At 44.0% G+C, this 17,236-nt stretch overlaps 1 protein-coding gene across 1 annotated transcript in view; it reads left to right on the top strand.

Annotated features, from left to right (window-relative positions):
* Positions 1-13,330, top strand: part of LOC128698947 (venom protease) — a 37,164-nt gene extending 23,834 nt beyond the window's left edge. The window contains exons 7-10 of the mRNA XM_070090349.1: positions 5,535-5,695; positions 6,355-6,450; positions 10,877-11,031; positions 11,842-13,330. Coding sequence (XP_069946450.1) covers positions 5,535-5,695; positions 6,355-6,450; positions 10,877-11,031; positions 11,842-12,000 — 571 coding nt within the window. The 3' untranslated portion in view covers positions 12,001-13,330. The remainder of the gene's footprint in view (positions 1-5,534; positions 5,696-6,354; positions 6,451-10,876; positions 11,032-11,841) is intronic.
* The last annotated feature ends 3,906 nt before the right edge of the window (positions 13,331-17,236 follow it).

Raw genomic sequence — 17,236 nt, 5'->3', positions numbered from 1 at the left:
CTCTTTCTGACCTCGATCCCATCCATCACCAGCGATTACGTTTATGCCTAGGTGCTTTTCGTTCTTTACCTGTTGAGAACCTATATGCATAGTCGAATATTCCGTCCGTGAACGATCGCCTTGATGCTCATTGCCTCCGCTATTTTGTTTGCTCTTACGACCTTCGCAATCCTTCCACATATTGGAAGGATTCGCTCTTGTCTTTTCAGTTACCTCCCTTTATGTCCATGTAGCATGTAACTTTTCCCTTTACCCTTGGGAGGTTCCAACAGTTCGTCTCTCTTCTTCCTCACTGCCGTGCGCGAAAGCCCACATACCTACAGTAGCTTCTCGCTCTTTTTCTTAATTCCAGCCTCATTCTCATATCGTCGCAGTGTACACTGATAATTCTAAATCCTCTGATGGTGTCGGGTTTGCGGCAGTTTCCGGACAGCATTGTGCGAAGGCATTTATTAGACTCGGATAGCATTTTTACAGCTGAATTGTATGCAATTCTCGCAGCAATTATCCATATTGCATCTATGCCTGTGTCGCCATTTGTGGTAGTTTCAGACTCCCTAAGGAAAGAAGGAACACCGCAACAGGCCCACTGACCCATGCGGAGCAGGTCAATGACCCCCCCCCGGATTGGCCCAATGACCCACCCAGTCTGGTCACCTCCACTCAAGGAAGGAGCACGGCACCAGACCCAGCAACACAAGCTAGTCAGGTCCAACTCTCACCCACCCACACCCACTCGTGTATTTATCTAACCTATTTTTAAAACTACGCAACGTTTTAGCCTGAATAACTGTACTCGGGAGTTTGTTCCACTCATCCACAACTCTATTACCAAACCAGTGCTTTCCTATATCCTTCCTGAATCTGAATTTTTCCAACTTGAAACCATTGCTGAGAGTCCTGTCTTGGCTGGAAATTTTCAGCACGCTATTTACATCCCCTTTATTCCTGTTTTCCATTTATACACCTCTATCATATCCCCCCTAATTCTACGCCTTTCGAGAGTGCAGATTCAGGGCCCTCAGTCTATCCTCATAGGGAAGATTTCTGATACATAGGATCATCTTTTGTCATCCTCCTCTATACGTTTTCACCTCATTCCCTGGTTCTTCGTATGCAACTTTGGTTACACCGTATCTCTAGCAAAAACAAAGATAGTTTTCTGTTGGGTCCCCGGTCATGTTGACGTACAGGGCATTGAACAGGCATACACTGCTACGCAGTCAGCAGTACATGACCTCCCAGTTTCATATAGAGGTATTAGATTCACAGATTATTTGGCTGTAATTTCTAACCACCTTTGCAACTGTTGGCAACAACGTTGGTTTGATATGATACATAACAAATTACATTCTATCAAACCAAGTTTAGGTTTCTGGCCATCTTCTTGTCGATGCCGAGGTTGGCAGACTACGCAATCCTGTCTACGCATCGGGCACACTCTTCTTACTCATGGGTATCTCAGGGAGAGGCACCCTGTTCCACTCTGAGAATTGTTAGGTTCCAGTTTCGATTAGCCATATTCTGTTGGACTGCCCGGTCTATCAACGAGCACACGGAATTTACCTCCGACGTCACCGCTCTAACGCCCCACATTGCTGACGGGCCCACCTTTGACTCGGACTCCCTCGTCGACTTTTTGAGAGCAACTGACTTACTGCACAAACTTTGATACTTCCTCTAGCACTCCTCACTTCCCTTTGTAACTCTCCCTCTGTTGTTCACTCCACTCTTGCTAATTTATAATCATGCGCTATCCCCTGCCCCCCTCTTCAAGGGGGGCTCCTTGGCGTGGTGAAGAGGCTCTTGGTCTGAGGAATTAGACCTATCGGTCTTCTTCCTCAGAACGAACCTAATTACCCCCCAATCTCACCTCCCCTATCCCATCCTCCCCATCCTCCCCTTTTTCCTTTCCTCCTCCCCCTCCCCACCCCTCCCTTTTGCCCTTCCTCTTTTTGTCCTTTGGGATTTCTCCCACAGGCGCACTAGTTCCTGGGTAGAGGAAAGGATACCGGGGTCCATCCCATTCCGTTGAGGTTCTTAGCGGTGGCGTAGTTTGCCGTGGAATCTGGATCGCCTGGGGATGTCCCGATCCCTCTCCGGTATCCCGGACTAGCTTTGGGTGTCTTTCGGGCGACGAGTGTATCTCTGGAAGCCACCTTTCGGATTCCGGGGGTGGTGGCCGAAGGAGGTATGCTTTGTGGCGGATATCCGGCCGCCCTCTCTTTTGTCCATCTATGCCCCTCATTTCTTTCCTCAAAGTCTGCCAGAGAGTTAGCACCCTTGGACTTTTCTTCTCTCAGAGAAGAACAGTATAATGTGCCTTTTACACTTCAAGAACTGGAGGCAACACTCTCAGCTTGTCGATCATCGGCAGCTGGGCCCGACAACATTCATATTCGTATGCTACAACATTTACATCAGTCAGCCCTTGCAGTCCTATTACGCCTTTACAATCTTATTTGGTCACAAGGAGTTCTTCCACAGCTGTGGAAATCCGCCATTGTTCTCCCTTTCCGCAAACCAGGCACTACGGGACATGAAACCTCCCACTATCGTTCCATTGCTCTTACCAGTGCAGTTTGCAAAGTAATGGAACGTCTAGTAAATAGACGTTTAGTGTGGTATTTAGAGACACACAACAGTCTCTCCACTCGTCAATATGGCTTTCGTAAGGGACGTTCTACCATAGACCCCTTACTGCGCTTGGATACGTATGTTCGTAATGCCTTTGCGAATAACCACTCAGTTATTGCCATATTTTTTGACCTTGAGAAGGCATATGACACAACTTGGAGGTATAATATTTTAGCCCAAGCCCACTCCTTAGGCCTTCGAGGCAATCTACCATCCTTCCTTAAGAACTTTTTAACTGACAGGCATTTCCGTGTTCGGGTTAATAATGTGCTCTCCCCGGACTTTATCCAAGCTGAAGGTGTCCCCCAGGGATGTGTTCTGAGCACAACACTTTTTCTCCTTGCTATTAATGATTTGGCCTCTAGTCTTCCATCAAATATTTGGTCATCACTCTATGTTGATGACTTCGCTATTGCCTGTGCAGGCGCTGACTGTCACCTCCTTACAGTTTCTCTCCAACATGCAGTCGACCGTGTTTCCAATTGGGCCACCACACATGGGTTTAAATTTTCCAGCACTAAAACCCACCAAATCACTTTCACTAGACGCTCTGTCATCTCCGATCATCCTTTGTACCTCTATGGCTCCCATATCCCTGAACGTGATACAGTCAAGTTTCTGGGCCTCCTCTTTGATCGTAGGTTATCCTGGAAACCTCACATTACCTCTCTGAAGGCAACTTGTCACAGCCGGCTGAACCTTCTTAAAACCCTTGCTCATCTTTCGTGGGGAGCTGATCGTCGAACCCTCCTTCACCTACATTCCACCCTTATTTTATCGAAACTTGATTATGGTGACCAGATCTATTCAGCGGCATCTCCTGCTACTCTCTCTAGCCTTAACCCCATTCATCACCAAGGATTACGTTTATGCCTTGGTGCTTTTCGCTCTTCCCCTGTCGAAAGCCTCTATGCAGAAGCGAACGTTCCATCCTTATCCGATCGCCGTGATGCCCATTGCCTGCGCTACTATGTACGCTCTCATGATCTCCGCAATCCTTCCATTTATAGAATGGTCACTGATATTAGTAGACATTCTTTATTTGTTCGCCGCCCCTGCTTACTCCGTCCCTTCTCTCTTCGCCTTCATTCGATCTTATCTTCTCTTCAACTACCACCTTTCTATGTACATGTAGCATCTCACTTTTCCCTACCCCCCTGGGAAGTTCCAGCTGTTCGAGTCTGTTCTTTCTCCCTCCCTTGCTCGAAAGCCCAACTGTCTACGGTCGCTTCCCGCTCTCTTTTTCTTGACCACTTTCATTCTCATTCTCGTGCCATTGCTGTGTACACAGATGGCTCTGTCTTCTGACGGCGTAGGATTCGCAGCAGTGTTTCCGGACAGCGTCGTACAAGGGCATTTACTATCTTCGGCTAGTATTTTTACTGCTGAATTATATGCCATCCTTACAGCACTTATCCGTATTGCATCTATGCCTGTGTCATCATTTGTGGTTGTCTCAGACTCCCTTAGTGCTTTACAGGCTATACAAAAATTTGATACACCTCACCCCTTAGTCCTCCGTATCCAACTTTGGCTACGCCGCATCTTTACCAAGCATAAAGATATTGTTTTTTGTTGGGTCCCTGGTCATGTTGACGTACAGGGCAATGAACTGGCAGACACTGCTGCGCGGTCAGCAGTACATGACCTACCAGTTTCTTATAGAGGTATTCCATGTACGGACTATTTTGCTGTAATATCTTCCCACCTTCACACCCGTTGGCAACAACGTTGGTCTACTATGCTCGGCAACAAACTTCAGTCTATTAAACCGAGTATAGGTTACTGGCCGTCTTCTTATCACCAGTGTCGAGGTTGGGAGACTACTCTCTCCCGTCTTCGCATTGGCCATACTCGTCTTACTCATGGATATCTCATGGAGAGGCGTCTTGCTCCTCTCTGTGAGAATTGCCAAGCTCCATTATCAGTCAGCCACATTCTGTTGGACTGCCCACTTTATCAACGAGCACGCAGAATTTACCTCTGTCGTCGTCTTCGCCCCACTGCTCTCTCTTTACCTTCCCTTCTCGCTGATGGACCCACCTTTCATCCGGACTCTCTCATTGACTTTTTGACAACGACTGACTTCACAAATTCTGATACTTTCAGCCCTTTCTACTTCAATCTCTTGCTACCCTCTACCCCTGTACTATCCCCTGCTCCGCTGTTTTCTGTAACCTGCTGATCATCCCCCCTCCCTTCTGCCATCCAATTCCCTTGCTTCCTTCCCTACCCTGCAGCGCTGTATAGCCCTTGTGGCTTAGCGCTTCTTTTTTGATTATAATAATAATGATAATATCCCCTGCCCCGCTGTATGACCCTTGTAGGTTTATTGCTTCTTTTTTATTGTGTAGGTTTATTGCTTCTTTTTTATTGTGTAGGTTTATTGCTTCTTTTTTATTGTAATAATCGACAGGCCCCTGTCTTCAGGAGGAAACTGAGTTAGTTCCTGAGGTTAATTCCAGCCTATGCAGGATTGTGAGGCTAGCACCAACTGCCTGGTTGATCAGGCTGTCATTTAGGATGCCTGGTCTGGGATCGGGCCACGGTAACAGTGTCCCATGCATTTCATCTTAATCAGGGTGTCTTAATACGTCATTTGCTGTACTTTAATAAATAGCAGAAAAAATTGCTGGTTAGAGAGATGGAAACATTAGGGTAAAACTAAAGGCATCGCTCGACGAATCCAGGAGTGGTGGTAAAACTCAAAATACTCTGAATAACTAAGAAGCTTTCCATGTGAGAGCTGTAATGTCAACCAATTTTGTACAAACTATGTATCACGAGGAAATAAATTGGTTAGCTGTAAGCTGGATCTTTCGTCCATTAATCCTGAGATACTGGTTACCTAACTGACCTCACTTGAAGCCATTTTCTCATGTCCTTCGACTTTACAGAGAGGACGTTCGTCTCGGTGAATTCAGTCTGTCCCGCTCAAATGATGATGCATCCCCGCAAGACTTCCGGATTGTAAGCCGCCGGGACAATGGTTACAACCGAAGGACTAAGGAAAATGATATCATGCTCCTTATCCTGGACCGTGACGTCCAGTTTAATGGTAAGTTATACTATTAAAAAGAAGATATAAAATGAGCATCAGATTATACAAATTATTTTAAAATTAAAATCAGTTTAGTCCTTCTATATGGGACATATATATATATATATATGGGGTATATACTGCTCTAGGAACACACCTACAAGCCGGTGAGGAGGCTTTTGATCCAAAGAATTGAATCTGACATCCCCTTCTTTAGATCGAGCCTGATTTGCTCACTTCCCCAGGCACTGTATGACCCCTACGGATTTAGTGCTTCTCTCTGAATACGCTACAGTACTACATATGCAATTTAAATGAGATTGTACTCAAAATGCAGACTCGCAATGGGTATCAAAATATTCGAAAGTGATTTAGCAACACACATTTCAGTCCCTACTCGTATCAAAATATAATTGTGTAAATTTTCTCATGCTTACATTGTAGATAGTTCTTTAAATATATTTAGTGCTCGAAGAACTTGCATTAACATATGTGAAATCCAGCATTTTTTTTGCATTAAATATTTAGTAGTTCAGTAAGTTGTGATACAGGTTATTGGGTCTATAGTGAGGTAAGTCCCTCCCTCCACTAAACCTCCATTACTCACTTGACCGTCTCTATTCACACAACCTCCACTACTCACACAACTAATACCTATGCAACCTCCGTCTCTCCAGACTTGATCAAGCCAGCGTGTCTGCCTTTCAACGAGCGCAACAATAACTTTGATGGCCAAAGCCTCACCGTTGTTGGCTGGGGGAGGACATCTTTTGGTGAGTTGCCGTTTTTGGTTTTTATTACATAAAAATATTCAAAACAAAGTCTTCAGTATTTCACTACTTATTTATATCCAGATGTAATATGACTGTTTAAGTGTGTGTTTACCTGGAGTTACCTGGAGAGAGTTTCGGGGGTCAACGCCCCCGCGGCCCGGTCTGTGACCAGGCCTCCTGGTGGATCAGCGCCTGATCAACCAGGCTGTTGCTGCTGGCTGCACGCAAACCAACGTACGAGCCACAGCCCGGCTGATCAGGAACTGACTTTAGGTGCTTGTCCAGTGCCAGCTTGAAGACTGCCAGGGGTCTGTTGGTAATCCCCCTTATGTGTGCTGGGAGGCAGTTGAACAGTCTCGGGCCCCTGACACTTATTGTATGGTCTCTTAACGTGCTAGTGACACCCCTGCTTTTCATTGGGGGGATGGTGCATCGTCTGCCAAGTCTTTTGCTTTCGTAGTGAGTGATTTTCGTGTGCAAGTTCGGTACTAGTCCCTCTAGGATTTTCCAGGTGTATATAATCATGTATCTCTCCCTCCTGCGTTCCAGGGAATACAGGTTTAGAAACCTCAAGCGCTCCCAGTAATTGAGGTGTTTTATCTCCGTTATGCGCGCCGTGAAGGTTCTCTGTACATTTTCTAGGTCGGCAATTTCACCTGCCTTGAAAGGTGCTGTTAGAGTGCAGCAATATTCCAGCCTAGATAGAACAAGTGACCTGAAGAGTGTCATCATGGGCTTGGCCTCCCTAGTTTTGAAGGTTCTCATTATCCATCCTGTCATTTTTCTAGCAGATGCGATTGATACAATGTTATGGTCCTTGAAGGTGAGATCCTCCGACATAATCACTCCCAGGTCTTTGACGTTGGTGTTTCGCTCTATTTTGTGGCCAGAATTTTTTTTGTACTCTGAAGATTTAATTTCCTCATGTTTACCATATCTGAGTAATTGAAATTTCTCATCGTTGAACTTCATATTGTTTTCTGCAGCCCACTGAAAGATTTGGTTGATGTCCGCCTGGAGCCTTGCAGTGTCTGCAATGGAAGACACTGTCATGCAGATTCGGGTGTCATCTGCAAAGGAAGACACGGTGCTGTGGCTGACATCCTTGTCTATGTCGGATATGAGGATGAGGAACAAGATGGGAGCTAGTACTGTGCCTTGTGGAACAGAGCTTTTCACCGTAGCTGCCTCGGACTTTACTCTGTTGACGACTACTCTCTGTGTTCTGTTAGTGAGGAAATTATAGATCCATCGACCGACTTTTCCTGTTATTCCTTTAGCGCGCATTTTGTGCGCTATTACGCCATGGTCACACTTGTCGAAGGCTTTTGCAAAGTCTGTATATATTACATCTGCATTCTTTTTGTCTTCTAGTGCATTTAGGACCTTGTCGTAGTGATCCAGTAGTTGAGACAGACAGGAGCGACCTGTTCTAAACCCATGTTGCCCTGGGTTGTGTAACTGATGGGTTTCTAGATGGGTGGTGATCTTGCTTCTTAGGACCCTTTCAAAGATTTTTATGATATGGGATGTTAGTGCTATTGGTCTGTAGTTCTTTGCTGTTGCTTTACTGCCCCCTTTGTGGAGTGGGGCTATGTCTGTTGTTTTTAGTAACTGAGGGACGACCCCCGTGTCCATGCTCCCTCTCCATAGGATGGAAAAGGCTCGTGATAGGGGCTTCTTGCAGTTCTTGATGAACACAGAGTTCCATGAGTCTGGCCCTGGGGCAGAGTGCATGGGCATGTCATTTATCGCCTGTTCGAAGTCATTTGGCGTCAGGATAACATCGGATAGGCTTGTGTTAATCAAATTTTGTGGCTCTCATAAAAAATTCATTTTGATCTTCGACTCTCAGTCTGGTTAGCGGCTTGCTAAAAACTGAGTCATATTGGGACATGAGTAGCTCACTCATTTCCTTGCTGTCATCTGTGTAGGACCCATCTTGTTTAAGTAGGGGCCCAATACTGGACGTTGTTCTCGATTTTGATTTGGCATAGGAGAAGAAATACTTTGGGTTTCTTTCGATTTCATTTATGGCTTTTAGTTCTTCCCGCGATTCCTGACTCCTAAAGGATTCTTTTAGCTTAAGTTCGATGCTTGCTATTTCTCTGACCAGTGTCTCCCTGCGCATTTCAGATATATTGACCTCTTTTAGCCGCTCTGTTATTCTTTTCCGTCGCCTGTAAAGGGAGCGCCTGTCTCTTTCTATTTTACATCTACTCCTCCTTTTTCTTAGAGGAATAAGCCTTGTGCATACATCGAGTGCCACCGAGTTAATCTGTTCTAGGCATAAGTTTGGGTCTGTGTTGCTTAGTATATCTTCCCAGCTTATATCGGTTAGGACTTGGTTTACTTGGTCCCACTTTATGTTTTTGTTATTGAAGTTGAATTTGGTGAATGCTCCCTCGTGACTAGTCTCATTTTGTCGGTCTGAGGCTCCACGCATACATGTCTGAACCTCAATTATGTTGTGATCTGAGTATATTGTTTTTGATATGGTGACATTTCTTATCAGATCATCATTGTTAGTGAAGATGAGGTCTAGTGTATTCTCCAGTCTAGTAGGCTCTATTATTTGCTGGTTTAAATTGAATTTTGTGCAGAGATTTAAAAGCTCGTGTGAGTGTGAGTTTTCATCAGAGCTGCCTCCTGGTGTTATTACTGCAACAATATTATTTGCTATATTCCTCCATTTTAGGTGCCTTAAGTTGAAATCCCCCAGGAGCAAGATGTTGGGTGCAGGAGCTGGAAGATTTTCCAGACAGTGGTCAATTTTTAACAGCTGTTCCTGGAATTGCTGGGATGTTGCATCCGGAGGCTTGTAGACTACCACAATGACTAGGTTTTGGTTCTCGACCTTTACTGCTAAAACTTCCACTACGTCATTTGAGGCATTAAGCAGTTCTGTGCAAACAAGTGACTCTGCAATGTACAGGCCAACCCCCCCCTTTTGCCTGTTCACTCTGTCACATCTGTATAGGTTGTAACCTGGGATCCATATTTCGTTGTCCAAGTGATCCTTTATGTGGGTCTCAGTGAAAGCCGCGAACATTGCCTTTGCCTCTGCAAGCAGTCCACGGATGAAAGGTATTTTGTTGTTTATTGCTGGCTTTAGACCCTGTATATTTGCAAAGAAGAATGTTATCGGACTGGTGGTATTGTTGGTACTGGGGGGGGATTTTTTTTCCGGCATTAGTATCTGTATCTGTTGGTTTGGAGTGGAGGCCATCGACTGTGGTTCCACTCCAGGAATGACTGGATTTGGTGTACGATTTCTGCCATTTCCTGCCAGTTTTTTTTCCTTCCTGGCACTAAAAAACCTCTCCCTCTTGAGTGGCTGTGGCTACCCAGGTTTTCCCATGGCCTGGATGTTTTGTATCTTTTTGTCCCCTTTAGATGGTATGCCTGGCAATTTAAGTTATAGCACAGTCTTTCCTGTACTGAAGAGGTACACATTTCAGGGTGAAAAAGCTTACAGGAAGGGAGTTTGCTTGTGTTAATCAAATTTTGTGGCTCTCATAAAAAATTCATTTTGATCTTCGACTCTCAGTCTGGTTAGCGGCTTGCTAAAAACTGAGTCATATTGGGACTTGAGTAGCTCACTCATTTCCTTGCTGTCATCTGTGTAGGACCCATCTTGTTTAAGTAGGGGCCCAATACTGGACGTTGTTCTCGATTTTGATTTGGCATAGGAGAAGAAATACTTTGGGTTTCTTTCGATTTCATTTATGGCTTTTAGTTCTTCCCGCGATTCCTGACTCCTAAAGGATTCTTTTAGCTTAAGTTCGATGCTTGCTATTTCTCTGACCAGTGTCTCCCTGCGCATTTCAGATATATTGACCTCTTTTAGCCGCTCTGTTATTCTTTTCCGTCGCCTGTAAAGGGAGCGCCTGTCTCTTTCTATTTTACATCTACTCCTCCTTTTTCTTAGAGGAATAAGCCTTGTGCATACATCGAGTGCCACCGAGTTAATCTGTTCTAGGCATAAGTTTGGGTCTGTGTTGCTTAGTATATCTTCCCAGCTTATATCGGTTAGGACTTGGTTTACTTGGTCCCACTTTGTGTGTTTTTATGTAACTGATTCCATGTTTGCATAAAACTGTGTAATAATTTAGATTTATTCTTCGTGGGTTACTTTGAATAGCATTATGGAAGTAGCTGACATATGAATAAAATAAAGCATTAGATTGCACTTAACCCACTGCTTTTAATAAGCAAATAGGTCCAGAGAGGAAATAGTAATTTTTCAAAATACTGTAAGTAGCAAAGTTTGTCTCAGTAATTGCAACTATTCTTCCATCTTTGCAGTCATATTTATTTCTTAACTATGCTGGTTTTGCCTTGATTTCTGTCATTAGGTTCTTTCTTATCCTCCCTTGCCTATATAGCCTTAATTTTTTTCTCTAAACTTTGTGTCTGTCCTCAGAGAGCAGAACACTCTCAGATGTGCCAATGGAGGCTCAAGTACCGGTGGTGAACAGCAGAACTTGCAGCACAGCTTACCAGGGAGTTCAGGGCGACCGTCCTGTGGTGGACCATAGACATCTGTGTGCGGGCTCAGCCAGCACCGACTCTTGTAGCGTAAGTACTCTACAGGGTGGCCACACTGTCTTGCTACCAGTTGTAGATATGGTGACAGTATTTTATTGTTAGATGACAACACTTCAGGGGCTAAAAGCTAAAACCCCCATACAGTTGCAGTAGGCTTACCTAGTAATGTACAGACACCTAGGACTCCGGTAGTGTAGCTTCCAAAGACTCCTGTAGTGCATTCCAGACTCTTGCAGCGTGTGCAGCAAGTTAAGACTTGCAGCGTAAGTTTGTAACAGCCAACCAGAACGCTAGTAATGTTAGTACAGCCACTCTCGTAGTGTGTATACACTGTACACCCATTGGATACACTTCATTCACAAATGATCATTTAATGGAGGGGCGCTAACTTATCCTATTCATTAAAGAGCACACCAGTTTTATTTTTGATGCCTTCTTCAGTGCCCTGACTTGCTTTGTCTTTTAATGAAGATTTCATATACGAGTTCTTAACTGACACCAATTTATTACATCAACTGTATCCTTTCTTTGTGCATAAGTCCTTCCCGCGTAACCTTTGCCTTTACCTGCACTATATCTTTCACCTATGATGAATAACCCTTGTGGATTTGCCGTTTTCCCCCCTGAATATAATGAATAATATTCATGTAGGTCCTTCTAATGACAGGTTAGTGTCTTTCGCTCTGTTATTGGATAGGGAATAGAGCCTCAATTACTCCATGCACTGATTGACCAATAGAGGTTTATCTTTTCACAAAGTACTACTACGGTCCATGCTTGGCCTTTCCTTTTATGTTAGTAATCTAGTCATGTCTCCCTCAAGCATTTCTCTCTCCTCAGGGTGACAGCGGTGGACCTCTGAACTACAGGGCTCCTAGTGGCAGGTATTATATAGCTGGAATCGTATCCTTCGGTGTGGGATGCGCTCGACCAGAATTCCCAGGCGTGTACACACGAGTGAGCGCTTTCCTCGACTGGATCGTCAACAATGTGCAATAATACACAGGACGTTGCTGTTGTACGTCATAGTTAACCTCAATATTCCTGTGATATATGAAATTTTACAGAATTGTCATTCATTTATTTTTTAATGGCACATTCAGGTATAATTCTAAGAAGACTGAGCACATTTTGTGTTTGTGATGTAGGGATTATTATTATAATCAAGGGGGAGCACTAAACCCGTAGGATTATGTAGCGCCTGTGGAAGGGGGAGAGGATACGGAAGGTATTCAGGCTTAATTCAGGGAACTGGAGCACAGACCCAATTCCCTAGATCAAGATCCCCTCACCAGCATCAAGAAACCTTCTTTGAGGGGTGTGATGTAGGGAGAAAAGGAGAGCCTCGCTAGAAGCAGTGGAGTTTGAGCACAGTTATTGGGATTGGAGTTCTTACGCCAAAGATGTTGTAAAAGCAGTGCCCGGTCACAAACATCCTCTTGCATCCTAAGGCTTAAATTTGAATGTCAAAATATCATGGCACAATATCATGAAACTTTTCGGCCCGTTCTGACTTTTTCCAGGACAGAAAGTATCATTTCTTAAATTGAGTTTGCTGTGAATTCCCATTAACTTGAACATTTTTGTCCTAGACTGTACATAGAAATAAAAATAAATATATGTTTAATTTGTCAAGTGTCTGAACATTCGTCCAGCAGTGTGAATGTTAATATTTTAACCTTTTCAGTTTTATAATAGTCCAGCTGATGTCAAAAAAGTTACACTTAAGAGTTTGAATGAGATGCTCTGGCATGAAGTTTTCTAGGAGAGTAGAGAATGAAAGGAAATGACGAATATACATCTCAGTAATGGATCTCTGGGCTAAATGGAGTTAATGTGGAAGATGTATATGTATGTTGTGTCGTTCAGTTTATTTCGCCATGAATTGAAAACTTAATTACAATTACTTTCATTGACTGCAAGGCTTTAGTTTTCCTTCTTGATATTTATTTTCAACTTAGTATTTCTATTTCGTGAGCATTATAAAAAGTAAGTTAAAGTACTGTGGATGGAACAATTTACAATTAGTCCACAATATAGAGGAATCTTTAAGCTACGTTTTAGTCTGCCTTGGAACATTATCACTTCTGTGATAAATGGAAACCTCTAAAATTTCTCCGAACTGTTAGTTATGAATTGTGTGCATTATTTTTGTACACGTTATTATAATTACATTTCTTTTTGTAAATGTTAGGTTTATTATGCATTATTTTTTGGTGTAACTACTCTGCATTATAACCTGGAGAGGTTGTAAAGCCAAGAGATGTAAACAATTAAGATACATAAGCAGTTAAATTTTATTTATAAATAAATTAGACATTGTTAATAACATGTATTTTTAAGAACCACCATTGTTATTAATTATTAAGTTTCTGAATATTTGTGTAAAGGAAGAAATTTGAAAGTGAAAATAGATAAAAAATGATGAAGGTATCAAATGAGTTAAGTAAAATAAAACTAGATATCACGTTGGAGGGAGTATGGAAAAGTAAATGTGTTCAGATATTTAAGAGTACACTTCTCAGCGCATGGATTTATGAAGGATGACATAAATCATAGAACTGATGCAGGAAAAAATGTGGGTGGTGCATTGAGGTATCAGTGGAGACAAAGAACGTTATCCATGGACGCACAGAAGGGAATGTATGAGTGTAGTGGTACCAGCATTCTTATGAGTGTGAAGAATGGGTTGTAAATGTAGCCAGGAGGCTGGAGGTAGTGATGTTATGTCTAAGGGCAATGTGTGGTATAAATATTATGCAAAGAATTCGGTGTGTGGAAATTAGGAGGTGTGGAGTTACTAAAAGTACTATTCAGAGGGCTGAGGAGGGGTTGCTGAGGTGCTTCGGTCATTTAGAGAGGGTGGAGCAGAATTGGATAACTTAGAGTGTATAAATCTGTAGTGGAGGGGTAGGGGTGGTCCTCGGAAGGGATGGAGGGAAGGGTTAAAAAAAATTTGTGTGCAAAGGGCTTGAACATACAGCAGGCATGTATTAGCATGTTAGTGAATAGAGATGAATGGTTTTTGACTTGAGCTGTTGGAGTGTAAGCAGGTTAATATTTTGTGAAGGGATTCAGGGAAACTGGTTAACCGGACTTGAGTCCTGGAGGTGGAAAGTACAATGCCTGCATTTTAAAGGAGGGCTTTGGAATGGTTTGCTGTTTGGAGTGACATCTAAACTGGAGTATCTGCGTGCCTTTGCAAAGACGGATTATGTGAATGATGGTGAAAGTGCTTAGTTTTTTGGTCATCCTGCCTCGGTGGGAGACGGCCAGCATGTTATATATATATATATATATATATATATATATATATATATATATATATATATATTATATATATTATATATATATGTCTATTATATATGTCGTGCCGAATAGGCAGAACTTGCGATCTTGGCTTAAAAAGCAACGCTGATCTTGCCATATAGGACAAGTGAAAATTTGTGTATGCAGTTATTTCGCCAAAATCATCCTGAACCTAACGAAAAAAATATATTTCACTGTTTGTTTAATATTAAATTATTGTAAACAAATCTAAAATATATTTAGTTGGGTTAGGCTAAAATAAATTTTTCTTGTTATAATAAGGTTAGGTAAGTTTTCTAAGTTCCTTTTGGTGCAAAATTATAATTTTTTGCATCAACATTAATGAAAAAAATATATCGTTAAACGTGTAAGAGAAAATTTTAGAAAGGACTTAATTTTAAATGAGTTCTTGCTAATTGACCAGTTTTACATATTCGGCACGACATATGTATGTATGTGCCGAATAGGTAAAACTGGTCAGTTAGCAAGCACTCGTTTAAAATTAAGTCCTTTCTAACATTTTCTTTTACACGTTTACCTCTTCAAGGGGGGCTCCTTGGCGTGGTGAAGAGGCTCTTGGTCTGAGGAATTAGCCCTGTTGGTCTTCTTCCTCAGACCGAACCTAATTACCCCCCATTCTCCCCTCCCCTATCCCATCCTCCCCATCCTCCCCTTTTTCCATTCCTCCTCCTCCTCCTCACCCCTCCCTTTTGCCCTTCCTCTTTTTGGCCTTCGTGATTTCTCCCACAGGCGCGCTAGTTCCTAGGTAGGGGAAAGGACACCGGGGTCCATCCCATTCCGTTGAGGTTCTTGGCGGTGGCGTAGTTTGCCGTGGAATCTGGATTGCCTGGGGATGTCCCGATCCCTCTCCGGTATCCCGGAGTAGCTTTGGGTGTCTTTTGGGCGACGGGTGTATCTCTGGAAGCCACCTTTCGGATTCCGGGGGTGGTGGCTGAAGGAGGTATGCTTTGTGGCGGATATCCGGCCGCCCTCTCTTTTGTCCACCGAGGTAGCTCGGCAGATGTGAGGTTGCTATCCCGGATTGCTGGTTTACTGGCATGAAGGGTAGGGTATGGCACGGGTTCCATGCTGCATCTGCGCTACTAGCGGTGTCGAGTCCTCTTGGGCGCGGAGGGAGATTTCCGGCCCTTTCATTCCTCCTGGGAACTATTCCTCCCCGCTCCCCCCTTTTTTTATTCTTTTTTTATTTTTATTTTCTTTTCTTTCTTTTTTTTTCTTAAAAACAAAAAGCAAAGGAGTAACCTAACCATGGCAGCCCTAGTCCATGAAACCACTACCCCCGGGCCCCTTCTTGATACCGCACCCCATTCTGACCCTGCCTTGTGTTTAGACCACTCTTCGGACACTCCTGATGCCCCTGTACCTCTTGCTGGTGCTGTTTCCTCACCCGCTTCAGGTACCGGGGCTTCGACTGACTCCTTCGATTTGTCTGAACTCCGCTCTCCTTTGACTATGCTTCCGGCTTCTCCCTCTACGGTACGGCAATTTTCGAATCGCCCACCCATTTCATGCCGGACCAACTCCGGTCCTACTTCTAAACGCCAACGTCAATCTCCTGATGATGCTCCGTCGTTACCTTCCCATTCTACTCGGAAACGACCGACACGTCAAGCACTCCCTCTCCACGCTCAGTTTCGGACCACACAATGGACTAAATTCTTTACTTTAAGACCAACTTCTTCTGCCTACCTTTCTGACCATAGTATTGCCAAAGCGCTCCTGCGTCATGTTGGCAGAGATATTTCATTTCACGCTCTCAAGAGCGGTACGCGCATCGTCACTGTCCAGAATGCTACCCAAGCTCATGATCTTTCTCTCCTTTCGAATATCGATACTACTCCTATCACTATTGAAAAACATCTTTCTCTCAATTCTTGTAGTGGTACTGTCATTCTGCCCCATACCATAGTCCAACAGAATTTCCAGTCATGTGGCAATGACATTTTTGAACAGCTGGAACTCCAGGATCTCCCAATCCTCAAAGTAGACACTTATGTCCTTCCTGCCCGGGGGCGGAGACGTTACCCTTGCAATGTGGCTCGTTTAACTTTTGACAGCCGAGAACTCCCGTCCTCTGTATATGTCGCGGGACATCGGTTACAAGTTCGAAAGGTGATACCTACACCGCAACAATGTAGAAATTGCTGGCGTTTTGGTCACCCAGCGAAATATTGCAGATCTATGGCCGAATGCCCAGTCTGTGGTGCCGACGACCATTCTAATACATCTTGCAGTCAACCTCCATCTTGCCTTAATTGTAATGAAGCTCACCCTTCGTACTCCCGCCGTTGCCAGGTCTACTTAAATGAACGTGAAATCCGTTGCCTCAAAGAGGCAGAAGGTCTCCCTTATGCTATGGCAGTTACTCATCTCCGCCTCCAAGGGAGACTACCCCGTGTTTCTTATTCTCGTGTTTCCAAACGTCCCCCCACTTCTGGGGTCCCATCTTCTGCAGCCTCCTCTGTTGTTACCCCTCCCATAGCCACTACGGCATCTAATCCTTTTGCTGTCCTTGGCTCTGACGTCCCGACTACAACTCAGTCTGTTCTCACATCTTCGCATCCTTCCTCACAAGCCCCAGTATCGACAAGACCTCGTACGACACCTAATACCAATCGCCCCTCTACTCAGAAGTCCAAAAAATCCACATTGCTCAAATCTTCTTTGCCCCTTCCTTCCCTTCTTCCACCTCCACACTTTACCTTTCCAGTCTCTGTACCTAGTTCTTCCCCTCTCTCTGGCTCTATTACAAGTGTGGAGATTCACCCTCCTCCTCGTACTATGCCTTCCACCCCCGTCCCCTCCCAAGTTTCTCCCTCTTCTGTCACCTCCCAGGTTTCTGCCTCTTCTGTCCCCCCCCCACACTTCATCTCCAGTCCCTTACACTCTTCCCTCCCCCTCTACT

The sequence above is a fragment of the Cherax quadricarinatus genome, chromosome 31 (assembly GCF_038502225.1).
Source record: "Cherax quadricarinatus isolate ZL_2023a chromosome 31, ASM3850222v1, whole genome shotgun sequence".
NCBI classification, from domain to species: domain Eukaryota; kingdom Metazoa; phylum Arthropoda; class Malacostraca; order Decapoda; family Parastacidae; genus Cherax; species Cherax quadricarinatus.
This window is presented reverse-complemented; position numbering and strand designations above follow the sequence as displayed.